At 52.3% G+C, this 19,327-nt stretch overlaps 2 protein-coding genes across 3 annotated transcripts in view; both read right to left on the reverse strand.

Moving 5' to 3' along the window:
- Positions 1-6,970: 6,970 nt before the first annotated feature.
- Positions 6,971-16,669, reverse strand: RINL (Ras and Rab interactor like). Of its 2 annotated transcripts, XM_030796853.1 has the most exons (12): positions 16,114-16,669; positions 14,929-15,017; positions 14,567-14,726; positions 11,918-12,020; positions 9,837-9,909; positions 9,686-9,750; positions 9,117-9,266; positions 8,608-9,030; positions 7,981-8,298; positions 7,581-7,712; positions 7,255-7,418; positions 6,971-7,174 (listed from the first exon to the last, which is right to left on the reverse strand). In XM_030796853.1, exons 1-12 carry the CDS (start codon positions 16,246-16,248, stop codon positions 7,112-7,114), a joined length of 1,875 nt encoding a protein of 624 aa, XP_030652713.1. In that variant the 5' UTR covers positions 16,249-16,669; the 3' UTR covers positions 6,971-7,111. The 2 variants fall into 2 exon arrangements, with proteins under 2 accessions (XP_030652713.1, XP_030652714.1); XM_030796854.1 differs by lacking the exons at positions 11,918-12,020; positions 14,567-14,726; positions 14,929-15,017; positions 16,114-16,669 and having other exon boundaries at positions 6,971-7,418; positions 7,981-9,030; positions 9,117-9,294; positions 9,686-9,891.
- Positions 16,670-16,836: 167 nt separating this feature from the next.
- The window catches only part of SIRT2 (sirtuin 2), a 28,628-nt gene continuing 26,137 nt past the window's right edge, over positions 16,837-19,327 (reverse strand). The window contains 6 exon segments of the mRNA XM_003270388.4: positions 16,837-17,540; positions 17,543-17,591; positions 17,715-17,781; positions 17,914-17,984; positions 18,972-19,023; positions 19,109-19,185. Of these exon segments, the coding sequence (XP_003270436.4) occupies positions 17,389-17,540; positions 17,543-17,591; positions 17,715-17,781; positions 17,914-17,984; positions 18,972-19,023; positions 19,109-19,185 (468 nt within the window). The 3' untranslated portion in view covers positions 16,837-17,388.

Consider the following 19,327-nt stretch of genomic DNA (forward strand, 5'->3'; position numbering starts at 1 on the left):
GATTCTTTTTGCTTCCGCGGACAACTTTTTATTTCCTATCTTCCATCTGTGAGGACATTCAGGGCTTTTGGGCCTTTGTGTGTAAACAGTCAACTCTGTGGAGCTGAGACCCTAGAGAATATGGCCAGAGAGAAATGTGAGCTGTACTCCATTTGCAGCTAGCAAAACTTCCCTTTCTTTGAGCTGTCTTTGGAGTGGTTCTAGATCTTGGGAGGACGGCTGTAGATGCCCTGCATCCTTGGTTAAGTCATAACCTTGGTTAAGGCTTACAGGTTTCACTTGGGAGAGTACCTATGGTGAAGAAGTTCAAAAGCCAGGAATACCAGCTGTTTGTCCCAGCTAAAAGCTGGTAATACGGCTGGGCGCTGTGGCTCACGCCTGTAGTCCCAGCACTTTGGGAGGCCGAGGCGGGTGGATCACCTGAGGTCTGGAGTTTGAGACCAGCCTGACCAATATGGTGAAACTCTGTCTCTACTAAAAATACAAAAATTAGCCGGGCATGGTGGTGTCTGCCTGTAGTCCCAGCTACTTGGGAGGCTGAGACAAAAGAATTGTTTGAACCTAGGAGGCGAAGGTCGCAGTGAACTGAGATTGTACCACTGCACTCCAGCCTGGGCAACAGACTGAGACTCCATCTCAAAAATAAAATAAATACATAAAATCTGGTAATAAGAAATTTAAGAGTATTTTAAAGAGCTTTATAGTTAGAAGTCAGCTTAATCAAAAGCTGATATCCACGTTTTTTTTTTGAGACTGAGTCTTGTTTGTCATCCAAGATGGAGTGCAGTGACACGATCTCGGCTCACTGCAACCTCTGCCTCCTGGGTTCAATGAAGCCATTCTCCTGCCTCAGCCTCCCCAGTAGCTGGAATTACAGGTGTGCACCACCACGCCCAGCTAATTTTTGTATTTTTAGTGGAGACGGGGTTTCACCATGTTGGCCAGGCTGGTTTTGAACTCCTGACCTTGTGATCCACTCGCCTCGGCCTCCCAAAGTGCTGGGATTACAGGCGTGAGCCACCACGCCCAGCCCCAAGTTATATATATATATATAAAAGGGCTTTCTGACTTTTCTCTTTGAATCTTTTTTCGTGGACTAGAACTTTTTTTTCAAAAACAAAAAAACCCTGTGTGCTTTGTATGACCATTTTCTTTGTTCACTTCCTCCCTTTTTCTTTTTTTCTTCTTTCTTGAGGTGGGGTCTTGCTCTGTTGCCCAGGCTAGAGTGCAGTGGTGTGATCACAGCTCTGCAGCTTTGACCTCCTGGGCTCAAGCAATCATTCCACGTTGACCTTCCAAAGTGCTGGGATTACAGACATGAGCTTCTATGCCCGGCCCACTTCCTTTATTAAAAATTATTTTTCCATGATGTGAGTGAGAGCTCAAGGGGAGACTTCTAGCATGAAGCCCAGAGCTCCACAGCAAACAGGAGCTTGAGTTTGACCCTAAGCCCTCAACCAGCGATACCCCAAACAGCTGCCATTTGAGTTTCACGTCCCTTTTTTTTTTTTTTTTTGCCAAACATTCATGCATCACCTGCCCACTTCACTGCTTAACAATTTTCTTTAAATCAACCCACTCTTTTGTTTTTAATTCAACACATTTATTTAAACAGGAAATGTCATTTCACTCCAGGAAGTGGAAAACCAGTGTCAGTTGGCACACATAGACTCTAATAGTACAAATAAATCCAATGATTCAGCAACAACAGAGAAGTGCTAAAAGCATTGGTTGAAAGGTGTTGGGGAACAGGTTGGTCACCAGGTCTCAAGGTGACACCCACAGATGATGCAAGAATTCAAAGGCTCACGCCTATAATCCCAGCACTTTGGGAGGCCGAGGTGGGTGGATCACTTGAGGTAGGGAGTTCAAAACCAGCCTGGGCAACATGATGAAACCCCATTTCTACAAAACATACAGAAAATTAGCCGGGCATGGTGGTGGTGTGCACCTGTAGTCCTAGTACTACTAAGCTGAGGTGGGAGGATCGTGGGAGGTGGAGATTGCAGTGAGCCTAGATCACACCACTGCACTCCAGCCTAGGCGACAGAGTGAGACCCTGTCTCAAAAACAAACTGACGAACAACAACAAAAAATAAAACAAAAAACAAGGGGAGAAGATGGCCATCTGCAAGCCAAGGAGAGAGGCCTCAGAAGGAAGTCTACTGTGCTGACACCTCGAACCGGAACTATTGTAACTGCCCAAGGAGTTCACGTTTCCTGCTGCCTAGACAGAGCCCATACATCAAAACAGGGGAATTGCAATAGAGAAAGAGTAATTCGCTGGGTGCGGTGGCTGACGCCTGTAATCCCAGCACTTTGGGAGGCCGAGGTGGGCGGATCATGAGGTCAGGAGATCGAGACCATTCTGGCTAACACAGTGAAACCCCACCTCTACTAAAAACACAAAAAATTAGCTGGGCGTGGTGGCGGGCGCCTGTAGTCCCAGCTACTTGGGAGGCTGAGGCAGGAGAATGGCGTGAACCCGGGAGGCGGAGCTTGCAGTGATGCAATGAGCCGAGATCACGCCACTGCACTCCAGCCTGGGCAACACAGCGAGACTCCGTCTCAAAAAAAAAAAAAGAGTAATTCACGCAGAGAAGCCAGAGCCTGTGTGGGAGACCGGATTATTACTGTGTGGGAGACCGGATTATTACTGTGTGGGAGACTGTATTATTACTCAAATCAGTCTCCCTGAGCATTCTAGGATCAGAGCTTTTAACAACAACTCGGTGGGTGGGGGGAAGCTAGTGAGCCAGGAGTGCTGATAGCTCAGGAATGAAATCATAGGGAGTCGAAGCTGTCTTCTTGAGCTGAGTCAGTTCCTGTATAGGGGGCCACAAGATCAGAAGAGCCAGTTTACTGATCTGGTGGTGCCCACTGATCCATCAAGTGCAGGGTCTGCAAAATATTCCAAGCAGATCTTAGGAGCAGTCTAGGGAGGGTCAGAATCTTGTAGCCTCCAGCTGCATGACTCCTAAACCATAATTTTCTTATGACTAATGTTAGTCCTACAAAGGCAATCTAGTTCCCAGATGAGAAGGAGGTCTGCTGTTGGGTGCAGTGGCTCACGCCTGTAATCCCAGCACTTTGGGAGGCCGAGGCGGGCTGATCACAAGGTCAAGAGACCGAGACCATCCTGGCCAACATGGTGAAACCTTGTCTCTACTAAAAATACAAAAATTAGCCGGGCGTGGTGGCACATACCTGTAGTCCCAGATACTCAGGAGGCTGAGGCAGGAGAATTGATTGAACCCAGGAGGTGGAGGTTGCAGTGAGCCGAGATTGCGCCACTGTACTCCAGCTTGGGGGACACAGCCAGACTCTGTCTCACAAAAAAAAAAAAAAAAAAAAAAAAAAAAAGAGAGGGAGATCTGCTTTGGGAAAGGGCTGTTTTAAACTTTGTTTAAACTATAAACTGTTTCTCTCAAAGTTAGTTCAGCCTATATCTAGGAATGAACAAGGACAGCTTGGAGATTAGAAGCAAGATGGAGTCAATTATGTTAGATCTTTTTCACTGTCTCAGTCATAATTTTGCAAATGCAGTTTCACTGTGAGGAAATAAATTTCTGTTGTTTAAGCCACGCGGTCTGTGATCTTTCTTTTTTTTTTTCCTTTTTTGAGACAGAGTCTCACTCTGTCGCCCAGACTGGAGTGCAGTGGCATAATCTCAGCTCACTGCAACCTCCACCTCCCAGGTTCAAGCGATTCTCCTGCCCTAGCCTCCTGAGTAGCTGGGATTATAGGCACGCGTCACCATGCCTCAGCCTCCCGAGTAGCTGGGATTACAGGCACGTCACCATGCCCGGCTAATTTTTTTTTTTTTTTTGTATTTTTAGTAGAGACGGGGTTTCACCATGTTGGCCAGGCTGGTCTCGAACTCCTGACCTCGTGACCCGCCCACCTCGGCCTCCCAAAGTGTTGGGATTACAAGCATGAGCCACCACACCCGGCCATCGGTGGTCTTTTTGATGGCAGCCCCAGCCGACTAGCCTATCTCCTTAGCTCAATGGTCAAAGTTAGCATTACCAATCACGGCCCCTGATGGGATTCAGGTACCGAGAAGGACACAGCGTCCCTGCGCAGTATTCTTCCCCACAGCTGCCAGAACAGATTTTAATCATGAGGAAGCAGCAGACAAGGCCAGAAACTGGGACTGTCCACAGGACAACTGGCCAGGGCTCTTCAAACAGCCAGGGTCAATCCAGCTGCTACACATGCGAGGTAAGAAAAAAAAAAGCCAATGTCAGGAGCCTCTCTGAACCTGTTGTGGTTTGGAGGCTGTCCAGTTTATTTACAAATCGAAAAAAGTTACATACATATAAATTATTATGTTATATTGTTTTATAATATTTATATTATAAAACCGATATATATCGGTATATCTATACGTATAGATATAGATATCTCAAACATCAGGCCAGGCATGTGCCACTGTGCTCAGCTTGAATTTTGTATCATTTTATTGTATTTTATTCTATTTTTTTGAGACAGGGTCTTGCTCTGTCACCCAGTCTGGAGTGCAGTGACATGAACACAGCTCATTGCAGCCTCAACCTCCACCTCTTAGGCTCAAGAGATCCTTCTGTCTCTGCCCCTTGAGTAGTTGGGACCACAGGTGCTCACCACCATGCCCGGCTAATTTTTTTTATTTTTGTAGAAACAAGGTCTTGCCATTTTACCCAGGCTGGTCTTGAACTCCTGGGTTCAAGACATGCTCCCACTATAGCTGCTCAAAGTGCTGAGATGATAGGCGAGAGCCACCACACACAGGCAGACAGCCTGGATTAGATTGGATTTTATTTTTTATTTATTTATTTTTTTGGATTAGAATTTAGATTGGGAAAAAACACAACAGCTATTTTGGGGAAACAATTGGAGATACTAGACTTTGGAGCATATATCAGATGACTGAAACAATGTTAAAAAGACATACATACATATAACCTAAGCCTATAAAATTCATTGACAAGCCAGGCACGGCGGCTCACACCTGCAATCCTTGCACTATGGGAGGCCGAGGCGGGTGGATCACCTGAGGTCAGGAGTTCGAAATTAGCCTGGCCACCGCGATGAAACTCCGTCTCTACTAAAAATACAAAAAATTAGCTGGGCATGGTGGTGGGCGACAGAGCAAGACTTGGTCTCAAAAACAAAAACAAAAACAAAAAAACAAAAAGCAGGTATCAACAGGTATCTTTTGGGGATCTGTTTTCCAGCCTACTATAGAAACCTTGTTCATTGATTCATCCAGCAAGTTTGTTGTTGTTTTGTTGTTGTTGTTGTTTTTGAGATGGAGTCTCACTCTGTGGCCCAGGCTGGAGCGCAGTAGCGCGATCTCTGCTCACTGCAAGCTCCACCTCCTGGGTTCATGCCATTCTCCTGCCTCAGCCTCCCGAGTAGCTAGGACTACAGGCGCCCGCCACCACACCTGGCTAATTTTTTTGTATTTTTAGTAGAGACGGGGTTTCACTATGTTAGCCAGGATGGTCTCAATCTCCTGACCTCGTGATCCGCCTGCCTGGGTCTCCCAAAGTGCTGGGATTATAGGCGTGAGCCACCACCCCTGGCCCATCCAGCAAATATTTATTGAACTGTGTACCAGGCACTGGTCTAGGCACTCAGGAAGATGCAGCTATAAACAAAAGAGTTCCCCAACCTCCTCAAGCTGACATTCTAAGGCTGTGCTGTCCAAAATGGTAGCTAGAAACCTCATGTAGCTAGTGCATACTTGAAATGTGACTAGTCCGAACTGTGATGTGATTAAGTGTAAAATGCAGAGTAAATTTCAAAGCTTTAGCATGCGCACACACAAACATACAAAGTTTTAAATATCTCAGTAACTTTTTAATATGGATACATGTTGAAGTGATAATATTTGGGATACATTGTGTTAAATCAAATATATTATTATTAACGTTAACTTCACTTGTTTCTTTTTACTTTTTCTTATTTTTTTTTTTTTGAGATGGTGTTTCACTCTTGTTGCCCAGGCTGGAGTGCAATGGCGGGATCTCGGCTCACCGCAATCTCCGCCTCCCGGGTTCAAGCGATTCTCCTGCCTTAGCCTCTGGAGTAGCTGGGATTATAGGCATGCGCCACCACGCCCGGCTAAGTTTGTATTTTTAGTAGAGATGGGTTTCTCCGTGTTTGTCAGGCTGGTCTTGAACTCCCGACCTCAGGTGATCTGCCCGCCTCGGCCTCCCAAAGTGCTGGGATTACAGGCGTGAGTGACCGCACCAGGCCTCACTTGTTTCTTTTTAGTTTTTTAAATTGTAGTTACTATGAACAATGAAATAAATAAATATATGGTTTGTTAGCAAGTGATAACATTCTTTGGGAAAAATGATCACAACTGGGCACGGTGGCTCACGCCTATAATCTCAGCACTTTGGGAGGCCAAGGTGGGAGGATTGCTTGAGGTTAGGAGTTTCAGACCAGCCTGGGCAACGAAGAGAGACCTCATCTTTATAAAAAATTTTAAAAATTAGACAGGCATGGTGGTAGGTGCCTGTAGTCTCAGCTACCTGGTAGGCAGAGGCAGGGAGATTGCTTGAGCCAGGAGGTTAAGGCTGCAGTGAGCCGAGATCATGCCACTACACTCCAGCCTGGGCAACAGACAGAGACCTTCTTTCAAAACAAAACAAAACCCCCTTTTCCTCAAGCAAGATACCAGACGTACCTGGGTCAGTCCAGACTCCTGACCCATGTGGTTTAGGAGCAGCAAGGAGGAGGGAGGGGTCCCAGGAAAAGGGAACAGCCTACCTCTGGGCCGTTGCACTGGCTCATCCTGCTTCCCGGAATGCTAATATCCACTCTGCTCCTCCCCTCCCCTCCCCTCCTTCAGGCCTCTCTGCAGATGTCACCTCAGTGAGGCTTTCTCTGATACCCCTGTCTAAAACTGCAAAGCCTCCTGTGTAGCTGGTACCACAGGAGTATGCCACCATGCCCGGCTAATTTTTGTTTATTATTTTTGGTAGAGTTGGGGGTCCCACTGTTTTGCCCAGGCTGGTCTCAAACTCCTGGGCTCAAGCAATCCTCCCACCTTGGCCTCCCAAAATGTTGGGATTACAGGCATGAACGGAGGGGTGTGCGGAGGGGTGTGAAACCCCTAGTTGTCACTGGTCCCTGGCACAGTCTCTTCTGCCCATGGCTCCTTAAAGGGCAGGTTGGCCTGTGGGGAGAGGTGGGAGCTGGGTCAGAAGGGCACCAGGTCTCACCCTCCCTTCTACCTGCAGCCAGATGGGCAGTCACCCGGACTCCGGGATGATCCTTTCTGTGCAGCGTCCGCCTGCGGTGCCACTGGTGCAGGGAGGCGCGGGCCTCGGAGCTGAGCCCCCGGGGAGCGCGGTCTGTTTCGGGCTGGTAGTGGGCAATGTGGTGCAGCGCCCCAAACCACGTGGTCAGGTAGTACCCAGCTGGGGACAGAAAGGGAGGTCAGCTCCGTCCTCTCGGCTTCCCTGGTCGCCCCAAATCCCCCTGCAGTTTGCCCGCCGTCCCTCCTGCTGCAGGGCGAGGCTGTTTGGGATCCCGGAGGTACTGGATCGCTGGGTTCCAGCATTCTGGAGTTGGGGGCTCACCCTCTCCCCGCAGCTCATCTGGATCTAAGAGCTCCATAAGAAACTCCACGTCCAGCTGCGTCTCCCCAATGTCCGGGCTCCAGATGAGTTCCTCGGTCAGCGCAGGCAGGAAGGCGTCGGCCCCCAGGGGTTCTGGGAAAACCCGAGGAAAGGTCCTCAGATGGATGGGGGCGCGTAGACACCTTCCATCCGATCCCCAGGACCACGAGGGCTGGCTGCCCCTCCGCCTTGTCGGGCATTACAGCGCCTCATACCAGAATCCCCAGGACCGCATAGACTCCTCCCACCAGTGCTACCCTCTCCCTCGACGTGCACCTGCATACTCGCCTCCCGCCTCCCGCCTGGCTCCCCCAACCCTCAAGGCTCTCCCCACCACGCTAGCCGTTGACCCCTCCCTTACCTTGGTTCTCGCCCTGAGCCAGGCCCGCATAGACATCTCTGCACACCTCCAAGAGGAGCGCCACCTTGCGGCGCGGGGCGCAGGCAGCGTGGAGGTGCGTAAGGCGCTCGTGGATGCGGCTCCGCAAGGCGGGGGCGGGGCTCTGCCCCTCCGGTACCGGCGCCTGTGCCCCCGGAGGCCCCGCCCCCGCCCGCAGGGCTGTTTGTCGCCGCCGCAGCCGCCGCAGCTCAGGTGCTCGGAGTGTGCGGAGTCGTGTCCATAGGGCGGGCTTCAGGGGCGCCAGCACCGCCTGGCACACCGCCGTCTCCAGCGCGGGGCCTGCGGGGGGTGGGGGACGGGTGAGCACAGGACCGCCAAGTTGTCCCATGCCTACCCACGCGCTCCAACAACCCACCCTGGCCCACAGCCACTCCTGCCTAGCTCTGGTCCCCCGCGAGTGTAGACATGGGTGTGAACATGTGTGGAAGAGTGAGCCTGGGTGTGAACTTGCACGCACACGTGGGCGATAGAACGTGTGGGATATGTAGGAAGGGCGTGTGGGTGCAGAAGGAAACGTGTGCGCGCCGATGGAGAGGACGAAGTTGCACACTTGAACCCGTGGGGGCTCCCTTCCCGTCCTCCCATTACCTGGATCCTCGCCCTTCTTGGGGACCCCAGGACCCCTGTTTCCAAAGACAGCCCTGATGTAGGAGTCCTTTGCCAGGTGATCCTGGAGGTCAGTAAGGAGGTGCCGCACATCCTGAAGCAGCTCCGTGGCCGGGTCCCCAGACCCGTGGGGACCCCCAGAATCTGAGACGATGCGCACCCGAAGGCTTCGGTACTGCCTGGCCACGTAGCTGCTCCGGGCCCTGACCAGAGACTGGACGTGAATGGTGAGCACGTCCTCAGGGCCTTCCTCTTCAGGGTCGTCCTCCCTTCCTTCCTCCTTTCCTTCAAGATCTTCTTCCTCCTCTTCCAGGAGGCTGGTGAGAGCCGGCCCAGGATGGTCCACTTCCGGGCTGAGCGGGCCTTTCACCCAGGAGACCCCGTGAGGCGCAGGGTTCCTGGGGGCTGGAAGTGAGGAGGGCGTTCGGTCCCCTAGAACAGGGGCAGCAGCTCCCTCCTCCCTCAGAGGCCCAGGGCCCCGCCCAGCTAACCTGGATCATGTCTCTGCGCAGCCTCTGGCTCTGTTTCTTGAGGGGTCTGCTCCCTCCCCCAGCCTCTGTGGGTCTCCAGGTAGAGCCGGTTCACAATGGAAAGCACCTTCCCTGGGGTGTCCTGTTGGACCCTGCCGATCTGCAGAGGATCTGGGGCCAGCAGAAGTGAGAAGGTGTCCTAGGTATCCAAGAGACCAACCCTGGTCCCCTCAAGGCACCAGGAGACTTACTTCCAAGCTTCATTGCTGGAGGTGCTGAGGCTTAGCACCTGGCCCCTCCTCAGTCAGACCCAGGAGTCCAGGCCCCCAGTCCTCTTCTCACTTAGGCCCAGGAGTCCTCGACTCCCAGTTCCTTTCTCCTCCAATCCCCTCCTCTGTTAGGACCTAGGAATACAGGCCCCCATCCCCTCCTCCCTCTGGGACTACGAAGTCCAGGCCCCCAGCTCTCTCTAGTCTCCAGTTCTATATTCCCCTCAAACCCAGTAGTCTGGGCCCCAAAGCCCCATTCATAGCCTTGGAGCAAGGAAATTGGCAGGTTGGCTGTGCCCTCTTTAGAGAACCATGCCTCACCTGTGTGTTCATCTCTGGGCCCTAGAGTGGGAGGGGGCAAGAGCAGGGTTCTGGGCAGAACATCCCTGAGAATAAAGAGGTGGGAGCCGCAGTTTCAGTGGGGTGTTTTAGGGAATGGTCCCCCTTAGTGCCTCAGATGGGTGACCTGTACCTGCTGGCTGATAGAAAGGCAAGGAGATGGGGCAGGTCTGGCATGCAGAGGTTGGAGGATTCCAGGGACACACCTGTGGTGGGGGGAGGAAGAAAGAGAAAGTAAACTTGAGTGGTGGCAGTCTTCTGTCCCCTGGGATGCTCTTGCTCCCCCATTCCTTCAGAATCCCCCCAGGGACCTTCAGAACAGGGAAGTTCCCACTCCTTGGAGTCTCCATCTTTACTCTTGTGTACCACTTATGCCACCAACAAGGATTCATTCATTAGACAAACATTTACTGAGCCCTTAGTCATTTCCAGGCACTGGAGATACAGTTATCAAAAGGCAGACAAGTTCACTGCCTTCCTGTAGCTTACCTTTTAGTGGGGGGTGGAGGGGGAAAAGGCAGAATATAAATGAGTAAACAGTCAGGGTACCGTGGCTCACGCCTGTAATTCCAGCACTTTGGGAAGCCGAGGTGGGCGGATCACCTGAGGTCAGGAGTTCGAGACCAGCCTGGCCAACATGGCGAAACCCCATCTCTACTAAAAATACAAAAATTAGCTAGGCTTGATGGTGGGCGCCTGTAATCCCAGAAACTTGGGAGCCTGAGGCAGGAGAATCGCTTGAACTCGGGAAGTGGAGGTTGAAGTGAGCTGAGATTGAGCCATTGCACTCCAGCCTGGGCAACAAAAGTGAGACTATCTCAATAAATAAATAAATAAATAAAAATTTTAAAAATGAGTAAACAAAGTGGATATCTTATTGAGCGCTATGAAGGAAAGGGAGTGATTGGAAGTGACCAAGAGGCCAGGCATGGTGACTTACGCCTGTAATCCCATCACTTTGGGAGGCTGAGGTGGGTGGATCACTTGAGGTCAGGAGTTCAAGCCAGCCTGGCCAACATGGCAAAACCCATCTCTACTAAAAATACAAAAAATTGGGAGGTGGGGGCCTAGGGGAGGGATAGCATTAGAAGAAATACCTAATGTAGATGATGGGTTGATGGGTGCAGCAAACCACCATGGCACCTGTATACCTATGTAACAAACCTGCACATCCTGCACATGTATCCCAGAACTTAAATTATGATAAAAAAATAAATAAATAAAAATAAAAATAAACCAAAAAATTAGTCGTGTGTGGTGGTGTGCACCTGTAATCCCAGCTACTTGGGAGGCATGAGAATTGCTTGAACCTGGGAGGTAGAGGTGGCAGAGTCGAGATTGGGCCACTGCACTCCAGCCTGAGCGACAGAGTGAGACTCTGTCTAAAAAAAAAGAAAAAAGGAAAAGAAAGTGACCAAGGTGCCATCTTTTAACTATGATGGTCAAGAAAGGTTACATTTCTGCAGAGGCCTGGAGGATGGAGACTAAACCAGCCCCTCCAGGAAAAGCATTCATACAGGACGAACCCAAGCAGAGGTCCTGAAGCTGGAACACACTTAACATGCTAAAGACACACAGAGGGAAACAGTGTGTCTGGGGCAGAGTGAATGAGGGGCAATAGATAGAGAGACAGGCAGGAACTACATCACACAGCACCTTATAGATCATGACAAGGAGTTTGCATTTTGCATCTAAGGATGTTGCATGTTCTTTCCAGGATTTGGGGCAGGGGTGTATCACATCTGATTGATATTGAAAAATATCTTGGGCTCAGAATGGATTGCGGGAAGGAAAGGGAAACAGGACTGGAAATATTCATCAGATATTTTGGAAGCAAAGCTGACAGGTGTTTTTGTTTTGTTTTGTTTTGTTTTGGCAGGGTTTCCCTCTGTTGCCAAGGCTGGAGGGCAGTGGTGTGATCTTGGCTCACTGCAACCTCTGCCTCCTGGATTCAAGCTATTCTCGTGCCTCGGCCTGCCAAGTAGCTGGGATTACAGTCGCGCGTCACCAAGCCCGGCTAATTTTTGTGTTTTTTGTAGAGACGGGGTTTTGCCATGTTGGCCAGGCTGGTCTCGAAATCCTGGCCTCAAGCGATCTACCCGCTTCGACCTACCAAAGTGCTAGGATTACAGGCGTGAGCCACCGCGCCGGTCCAGCTGACAGTCCTTAGTGATCAATTGACTGTGGGCTGGAAACTCAGGGGAGGTGCCTTACCTCTGGGAATTTTCTGGATCTGGTAGGTGTTGACTTCTCCTGGTAAAGGTCCTGTCCTCAACACCAGTACCTGGCTGGGGTCACGTCCTGTGACCAAGAAACTCTGGGGGATAGAGACAAAGGCCAGCGTGACAAAGGTGTGCGCAGATGTCTGTTACTTTTGCCTGACTAGCATCCATTTCCCTTATTTTGGGATCCACATCCCAAATTTCCTTTAGGGAAACCCTCTCCCTACTGGCAGTCCATGTGTGTTGGGCTGACTTCCCCCAAGCCCTCGGGGTGGGCCCAGGACCTGATCTAGCCAATAGGATGAGAGTGTTCTCGGCCCACTGTTTGGTTCAGGGAACGGACATGTGACTCAAGCTCAGCCAATGGACATCTTCCACAGGATTTTTTTTTTTCTTTTTTTTTTTGAGACGGAGTATCCACCTGTCGCCCAGGCTGGAGTGCAGTGGCACAATCTCTGCCCACTGCAACCTCCGCCCCCCAGGTTCAAGCGATTCTCCTGCCTCAGGCTCCCAAGTAGCTGGGATTACGGGCGACTGCCACCACGCCCGGCTAAGTTTTTGTATTTTTAGCAGGGGCAGAGTTTCACCACGTTGGCCAGGCTAGTCTTGAACTCCTGACCTCAAGTGATCCGCTCTTCTCGGCCTCTCATAGTGCTGGGATAATAGGCGTGAGCCACTGCGTGCTGGAGCTCTCTTGGAAAGACTTCATTTGTTACACTGGTGTTGCTAAACTGGTGGGATACAGCTCTGAGCTGGGAAGGATGATACCCTCCTGAGGAGGAAACTGTGGTAGCCCCCGTTTGCTGTCCTCTCCAAATCTATTCCACATTCTTTGCAGAATTCCTTCTTCACGGCATTAATATACCCAGCCATGAGTGTGATTGATATATGGATCATGATTGATATAGGTGGTGGTTCTTAGCTCTGGCTGTATACGTCCCAAGAGAGCTGTTAAAAATACTGCTACAGCCGGGCACGGTGGCTCACGCCTGTAATCCCAGCACTTTGGGAGGCCGAGGCGGGTGGATCACCTGAGGTCAGGAGTTCGAGACCACCCTGGCCAACGTGGTGAATCCCAGTCTTTACTAAAAATACAAAAATTAGCTGGGTGTAATGGCGGGTGCCTATAATCCCAGCTACTCAGGAGGCTGAGGCAGGAGAATCGCTTGAACCCGGGAGGCAGAGGTTGCAGTGAGCCAATATCGTGCCACTGCACTCCAGCTTGGGTGACAGAGGGAGACTCCATCTCAAAAAATAATAATAAAAATAAAAAATTAAAAAATTAAAAATATTGCTACCTGGGCCCCATCTTTTTTTTTTCTTTCTTTCTTTTTTTTTTTTTTTTTTTTTTTTTTTTTAAAGAAACAGGGCCTTGCTCTGTTGCCCAGGCTGGTCTTGAACTCCTAGGCTTAAGCGATCGATCTTCCTACCTCAGCCTCCCAAAGTGCTGGATTACAGGCGTGAATCACCACACCCGGCCAGCCATCTATATTTTCTGAATCAGTTGTGAAAACCTTTATTTTGGCCGGGGACGGTGGCTCACACCTGTAATCCCAGCACTTTGGGAGGCTGAGGCAGGCGGATCACAAGGTCAGGAGATCGAGACCATCCTGGCTAACATGCTGAAACCCTGTCTCTACTAAAAACACAAAAAATTAGCCAGGCGTGGTGGCGGGCACCTCTAGTCCCAGCTACTCGGGAGGCTGCGGCAAGAGAATGGCGTGAACCCGGGTGGTGGAGCTTGCAGTGAGCCGAGAGCGTGCCACTGCACTCCAGCCTGGCCAACTGAGCAAGACTCCACCTCAAAAAAAAAAAAAAAAAAAAAAAAAAAAAACATTAGCCGGGCGTTGTGGCAGATACCTGTAATCCCAGCTACTCAGGAGGCTGAGGCAGGAGAATCACCTGAACCTGGGAGGCGGAAGTTGCAGTGTGCCGAGATCATGCCATTGCACTCTGGCCTGGGCAACAAGAGTGAAACTCTCAAAATTAAAAGAAAAGAAAAGAAAACCTTTATTTTTCCTGTAAAATAAACAGATGCAAGTGGTGCCTCCGTTCTTCCTGCCTGGAATGCATACAGGTGCTTGGGCCTGGGGCAGCCCCCGGGCAGCTGTGAAGGAAGTCCAAGAGAGTTATAGCTATGCTGGCCTTGATGTCACTGCGCTGCTGATCTAAAGCCAGCAGCTGCCTTTTTGGTTATGTTAGGAAGATAAATGCCTATTTGTTTAAGCCGCTGTAGGACAGGTGTTTGTTATATTCAGTCCCAAATATCCAAAATTCCCCGCGGTTGAAAGCAAAGCCTCTTGGGATGAAGAGGAATTTATAAGTGTTCTGAAGTTCAGGATCCAGACCTTCTTGAAATTACATTTTTTTTTTTTTTTTTAGACAGGGTCTTGCTCCATCACCCAGGCTCGAGTGCAGTGGCGTGATCTCAGCTCACTGCAGCCTTGACCTCCTGAGCTCAAATGATCCTCCCACCTCAGCCTCCTGAGTAGATAGGACTGCAGGCATGAGCCATTGCACCCAGCAACAAATAGCCTTTTTGGTTTGCCCAATTTGTGTCGTGTTTGTCGCTAGTAACCAGCAGAGTCCTAATCTAGGGTGTCATGGGGGTCAGGATGGGCCCCCAGCTGTGAGTACTCACCCCTAGTGGCCACAGCCCCACAAGGGCCTCCGCATCCTGGGTATCCAGCTCTGGCACATGCCACACCCCCCATGTCCTCTGCAGGCGAATAAGTGGCTCTAGGGTGCTGAGGACCCCTAGAGGGGTCCTGTCTGTTTTGTTCACCTGTGGTGGGACCAGCCTGGGATGGACAGTGTCCAGGGAGTCAGGGGTCAGAGGTGGGCAGTGGGACATTGAGGTGAGGTCAAAGGTACAGGATGGGGCAGGCCCAGGGCAGAGGCTCAGAGATGTGATTCAGGATTCTGTAGTGAGGGAGGTATTGGATGGAAAGGGTTTCTGGATGTAGGGGAAGGAGGGCATAGCCTCAGCCCTAGTAGCCTCACCTCACCCCCTCTGTGGGGACTTCAGGTGCCTTGTCCTCTGTCTGGGCCATCCTCAGGTTGCAGGAAGCCAGTGAGTCATGAGCTGGCCTCTGGCAGGGAGAAAGGTAAGACTCAAGGCTGCTCCAGCCCTCGGGTCATGTTCAAGATATTTACAGTCAATATGGCAGAGACCCTGATCAATCAGAATGGACCCCAGAGGTCGCTTGCAGTGGCAGGGGTTAATTCTTTATTTTATTTTTGAGATGGAATCTCACTGTATCGCCCAGAGTGGCGTGCAGTGGCACGATCTCAGCTCACTGCAACCTCCGCCTCCTGGGTTCAAGCGATTCTTGTGCCTCAGCCTCCCGAGTAGTTGGGATTACAGGCATGCACCACCACGCCTGGGTAATTTTTGTATTTTTTAGTAGAGACAAGGTTTTGCCATGTTACCCAGGCTGGTCTCAAACTCCCGACCTCAAGTGATCCCCCCGCCTCGGCCTCCCAAAGTGCTGAGATTACAGGCATGAGCCACCACACCCGGCCAACCCGGCCGGCAGGGGTTAAATCTTTAGTACCTGATGGTGGGGAATCTGGGGATCCCAGGAGAGAGGCCAGTGTGTCTTGTGGTGTGGGGAGAGGACTCAAAACAATAGCTCTTTACTAAGTGGTAGGAAACATTTTAAGATTTTTAACAGCCATGGCAGCTGTGTCAATGTGGGCCAGCCCTTGGCAAAACCCAGTCAGTGCCTGGAGAAGTTCTTGGCCCACAGTAGGCAGCCCATATATCATCCCCTCTCCCTCCCTTCCCACACCATGGAGGGGCCACTGAATCTCTTCCCCCAGCATTTTATTATGAAAAATTTCAGACATAGAGTAAAGCTGAAAGAATTGTACAGGAAACATCCATATGCCCACTACCGAGATTCTACCGTGAACGTTTTACTCATCTTGCTTTATCACACATCTGTTCCTCTCTCTCTCCATCCACCCATCAGGCCCCAGCTCCTAACCAGGTACAGAGTCCTATGTAGGTTATCACTTAGGGTGGCACTTATCCCAGCAGCAGTCCCAGGAGCAGGAGACCTGGTCTGGGGAGGATCCATCCTCCCTCCCTCCCTCCCTCCCTCCCTCCCTCCCTCCCTCCCTCCCTTCCTTCCTTCCTTCCTTCCATCCATCCATCCATCCATCCATCCATCCGGTATTTACTGAATACAGGCTGGAATTAGGTGCCTCTGTCCTGGAGAGAGGGTGATGAACAGGACAGGCTCCTCCCCTCAGGGCCTTCCATTCTTGTTTGGGGCAGGTGTAGCATATGGATAATAGGCAGCTAAACAAATACATTAGGCCATTGACCAGAAGCCCAGGGTGTTATTAGGAAGGAGGGAGGTGGGGAGGGAGGCGCAGGTGCCCTGCCCAGGCAAGAGCAGGAAGGAAGGGAGGGGAAGGGAGGGGAGAGGGAAGCAGATGCCTGCTTGGGTACCGTGGCAGAGGAGGAGGCTGTGGGCAGTGCATGGCAGGGGTGGGTCAGGGCAGCTGCCTCATACCAAAGGGAGGCAGCAGGGGCTGAAGATGCCAGATGCTCGGTCCCCGGGGGCCCTACCTGTTCTCGGAGGAGAGGCCTGCAGTAGCAGGAAGTAGAGAGAGGAAGCTGAGCAGGCAGGGGGAAGAGGCGGGGCTGGGGTATCTGAAGTCAACTTTCCTCTCTCTTTCTGGGGCCTCAGGCCTTCAGTGACGGGGCTTAGAGGAAGGGACACTGGCAGGCTGGAAGTCCAGGGGTCAGAGCCACAAGGGGCCCCCATGAGGACCCTCTTGTTACCCCTCACTCTAGATCCCGGAGACTTTCTGGTCCTTAGTGGCCCAAGATCTAACCCCCTCCCTTCAGAGATTTCCCTGGGTGCCCACAGAAAGAAAACAGGAGGCCAGATCGGATTGTTAGTTGTTTTTGTTTTTAATTTGTCTCCAATAAGCAATGTCTTCTGCCCATCCAGCATGGGAAGTGGGTCCCACGTGAAGGGGGCCCACCACCCACTTTGGGAGCTGAAGGCAGAGACTCGGGAGCCCTCCCAGCTCAGACTCCCCCTGTGCTGGGTGTGGGTTATATTCAGAGGCCCACACCCACACTGGGGTAGGTTAGGTATGGTTTACTTAGCCACAGACCCCTGGGGGCAGGAGACAGAGTGGGGGCCTGAAGCTCCCTGTCCTGGAAGAGTTAAAAGTTCTGGGGTAGCCCTGGCCCCGTGGGGGCAGTTAGAGATGAGGGAGGTTACTCCTTACCCCAGGAGTGGTTAGAGATAGCGGGGCTGGTAGAGATGCCTGTTCAAGCCTTGGCCTCTAGGAGGTGTTAGAGATTTGCTGGGGTTGGGTGGGGGGCAGGGTTGATGGGACCCCAGTTTTGGGGAGGGAGTGGTAAGAGATTGGGGGATGTTCTGAGCTCCCCAGACAAGAACTGCTGGTTAAGAGGGGGCCAGGCCTGGTTGGGGCTCAGCTGTCCCTGAGGAGCTCGGCATCCCGCCTGGGAGATGCAGCTGTCACTGGGGTTTCTCCCTCTCTGTTGTCCTGGCCTCGTCCTTGGCAGGTGGCGGGGACTTCTTGGGGGAAGCTGAAGTGCTGGGGTTGGGGGCCCCCGCCCCCGACTGGGCATCTATGCTGGCGTGCTCCCTCCGGACAAGGTCCTCCAGCTCCTTCTGCAGGAGCAAAGGTCACAGAAATCAAAGGTCACTGTGCATCATGAGGTCAGAGGACCCATGGGGCAGGGAGAGGGTCCAGGGACGGGGCTCAGGACAGGCTGGGGTTGCCTGGCTCCTCACCTTCCATCCAAGGAGCTCAGCAAGGGCCAGGCAGCCCTGGTCGCAGTCACCCAGCCAGGCCACGTCCCTGCGGTGCAGCAGGAGATCAGAGTTCCCAGGCGGGCTCGCCCCTGCCTGCTCCTCTCATCTGTCTTCGTGCCCTCCCTCCCACCTCACCCTGTCCCTTCCAGGCTGCCCCCAACCCCAGCTGGGGCCTCACCTGTAGGCCTTCTTGGAGTCAAAGTCCATGCCTCCTCCAAGGCCCATAATCATCCCCAGGAAAGGGTCCGACTGTCAGGGAGGGGGTGGGGCAGGGGCAGGGGGCAGGGAAGGGAGAGCTAAGAGCACAGACCCTGGAGCCAGGTGGCCTGGGTTTGTATCCTAGCTCTGTGACTTTGGTTTTTTTTTGTTGCTTGGTTTTTTTTTGAGACAAAGCTTCACTCTTGTTGCCCAGGCTGGAGTGCAATGATGCGATCTCGGCTCACTGCAACCTCCACCTCCTGGGTTCAAGCGATTCTCCTGCCTCAGCCTCCCGAGTAGCTTGGATTACAGGTGCCCGCCACCATGCCTGGCTAATTTTGTATTATTAGTAGAGATGGGGTTTCACCACGTTGGCCAGGCTGGTCTCGAACTCCTGACCTCAGGTGATCCACCCGCCTTGGCCCTCCAAATTGCTGGGATTACAGGCGTGAGCTATTGCGCCCAGCCAGCTCTGTGACTTTGGTCAAGTGACTTGTCCTCTCTGTGTCTTAGTTTCCTTATCTGTAGAATAGGGGTGATCACGAAACCGCGATGGGGTTGTGGCGTCAGTGAGTTCATGCAGGCTAAGGCTTGGGACAGTGTCTGCCCACAGTGTGCGCTGCTTGCCCGGTGACCCTGCCTACTTCCCCTGAGGGGAACACCCAGGAGGGAGCAGCTGCCCTAGACTGAGGCTGCCCGGGAAAAAGAGACCTGAGAGACCCGGAACGTGGACCCGCCCCCCGCCCTCCGCACTGTCTCTCCTGACCCCCGCACCCCCTCCCACCTCCTCAGTCCCTGGAAGCCCGGCCTTCCTATCTGGCTTCAGCTGGTTTGAGTTGGAATTCCATCACTTGCTCAAAAGGGCAGTGAATGTCCCAGAGGCCTGGAACCTGACCCCTCTGGATTCTAGAGCCCCAGGTTCTGAGCAGAGGAATGCAAAGTGCTGGGGTTCCACAGTGGGGGTTCCCTCTGAGGAAAAGGGTGAGAGGGAAGGAAGGGGGAGCCTGTAAGGAGGGGGGCATGAAGAAGGGCTCTTACCTGGCCAGCTTTCTCCTTGTTGATGAGCAGGCGAGGAGTGGAGAGGGGTGCCCTGTGGGGAGGGGCAGCCTAAGGGGTCAGGGTCTGTCCTGGCCCTGGGTGCCCAGCCGTCCTCCCAGCCACAGCCCCCAACTTACTTGCTGATGAGGGAGGCAAAGGGCTGCACCTGCAAGGAGGTGCCCATGACCAGGAGGAGGTCCACCTTCAGGAAGTCCTGCGGAGAGGGCCGTGAGCTTGGGAGCCTCTGCCCAGGCTGCGCCATCGCTCCCTCCCCCGCCCCCCAGCAGCAAACCTCCCTGCCGCCCCCCACAGCTGGGGAGGCGACCTTTCCTGAGGCAGGGCCCAGGCTGCCCCCA

Source organism: Nomascus leucogenys, chromosome 17, assembly GCF_006542625.1.
Source record: "Nomascus leucogenys isolate Asia chromosome 17, Asia_NLE_v1, whole genome shotgun sequence".
NCBI classification, from domain to species: domain Eukaryota; kingdom Metazoa; phylum Chordata; class Mammalia; order Primates; family Hylobatidae; genus Nomascus; species Nomascus leucogenys.

Bases quoted from the DNA above. Each gene is read 5' to 3' on its own strand.
- RINL (XM_030796853.1), bottom strand. From the start codon at position 16,248: ATGTATTTGTTTAGCTGCCTATTATCCATATGCTACACCTGCCCCAAA. The intron at 9,267-9,685 runs GTGAGGCATGGT...TGCTGGCCCCAG, and splicing joins GCCCAGAGATGAACACACAG to ATCCTCTGCAGATCGGCAGG. The intron at 8,299-8,607 runs GTAATGGGAGGA...CACCCCCCGCAG, and splicing joins CAAGAAGGGCGAGGATCCAG to GCCCCGCGCTGGAGACGGCG.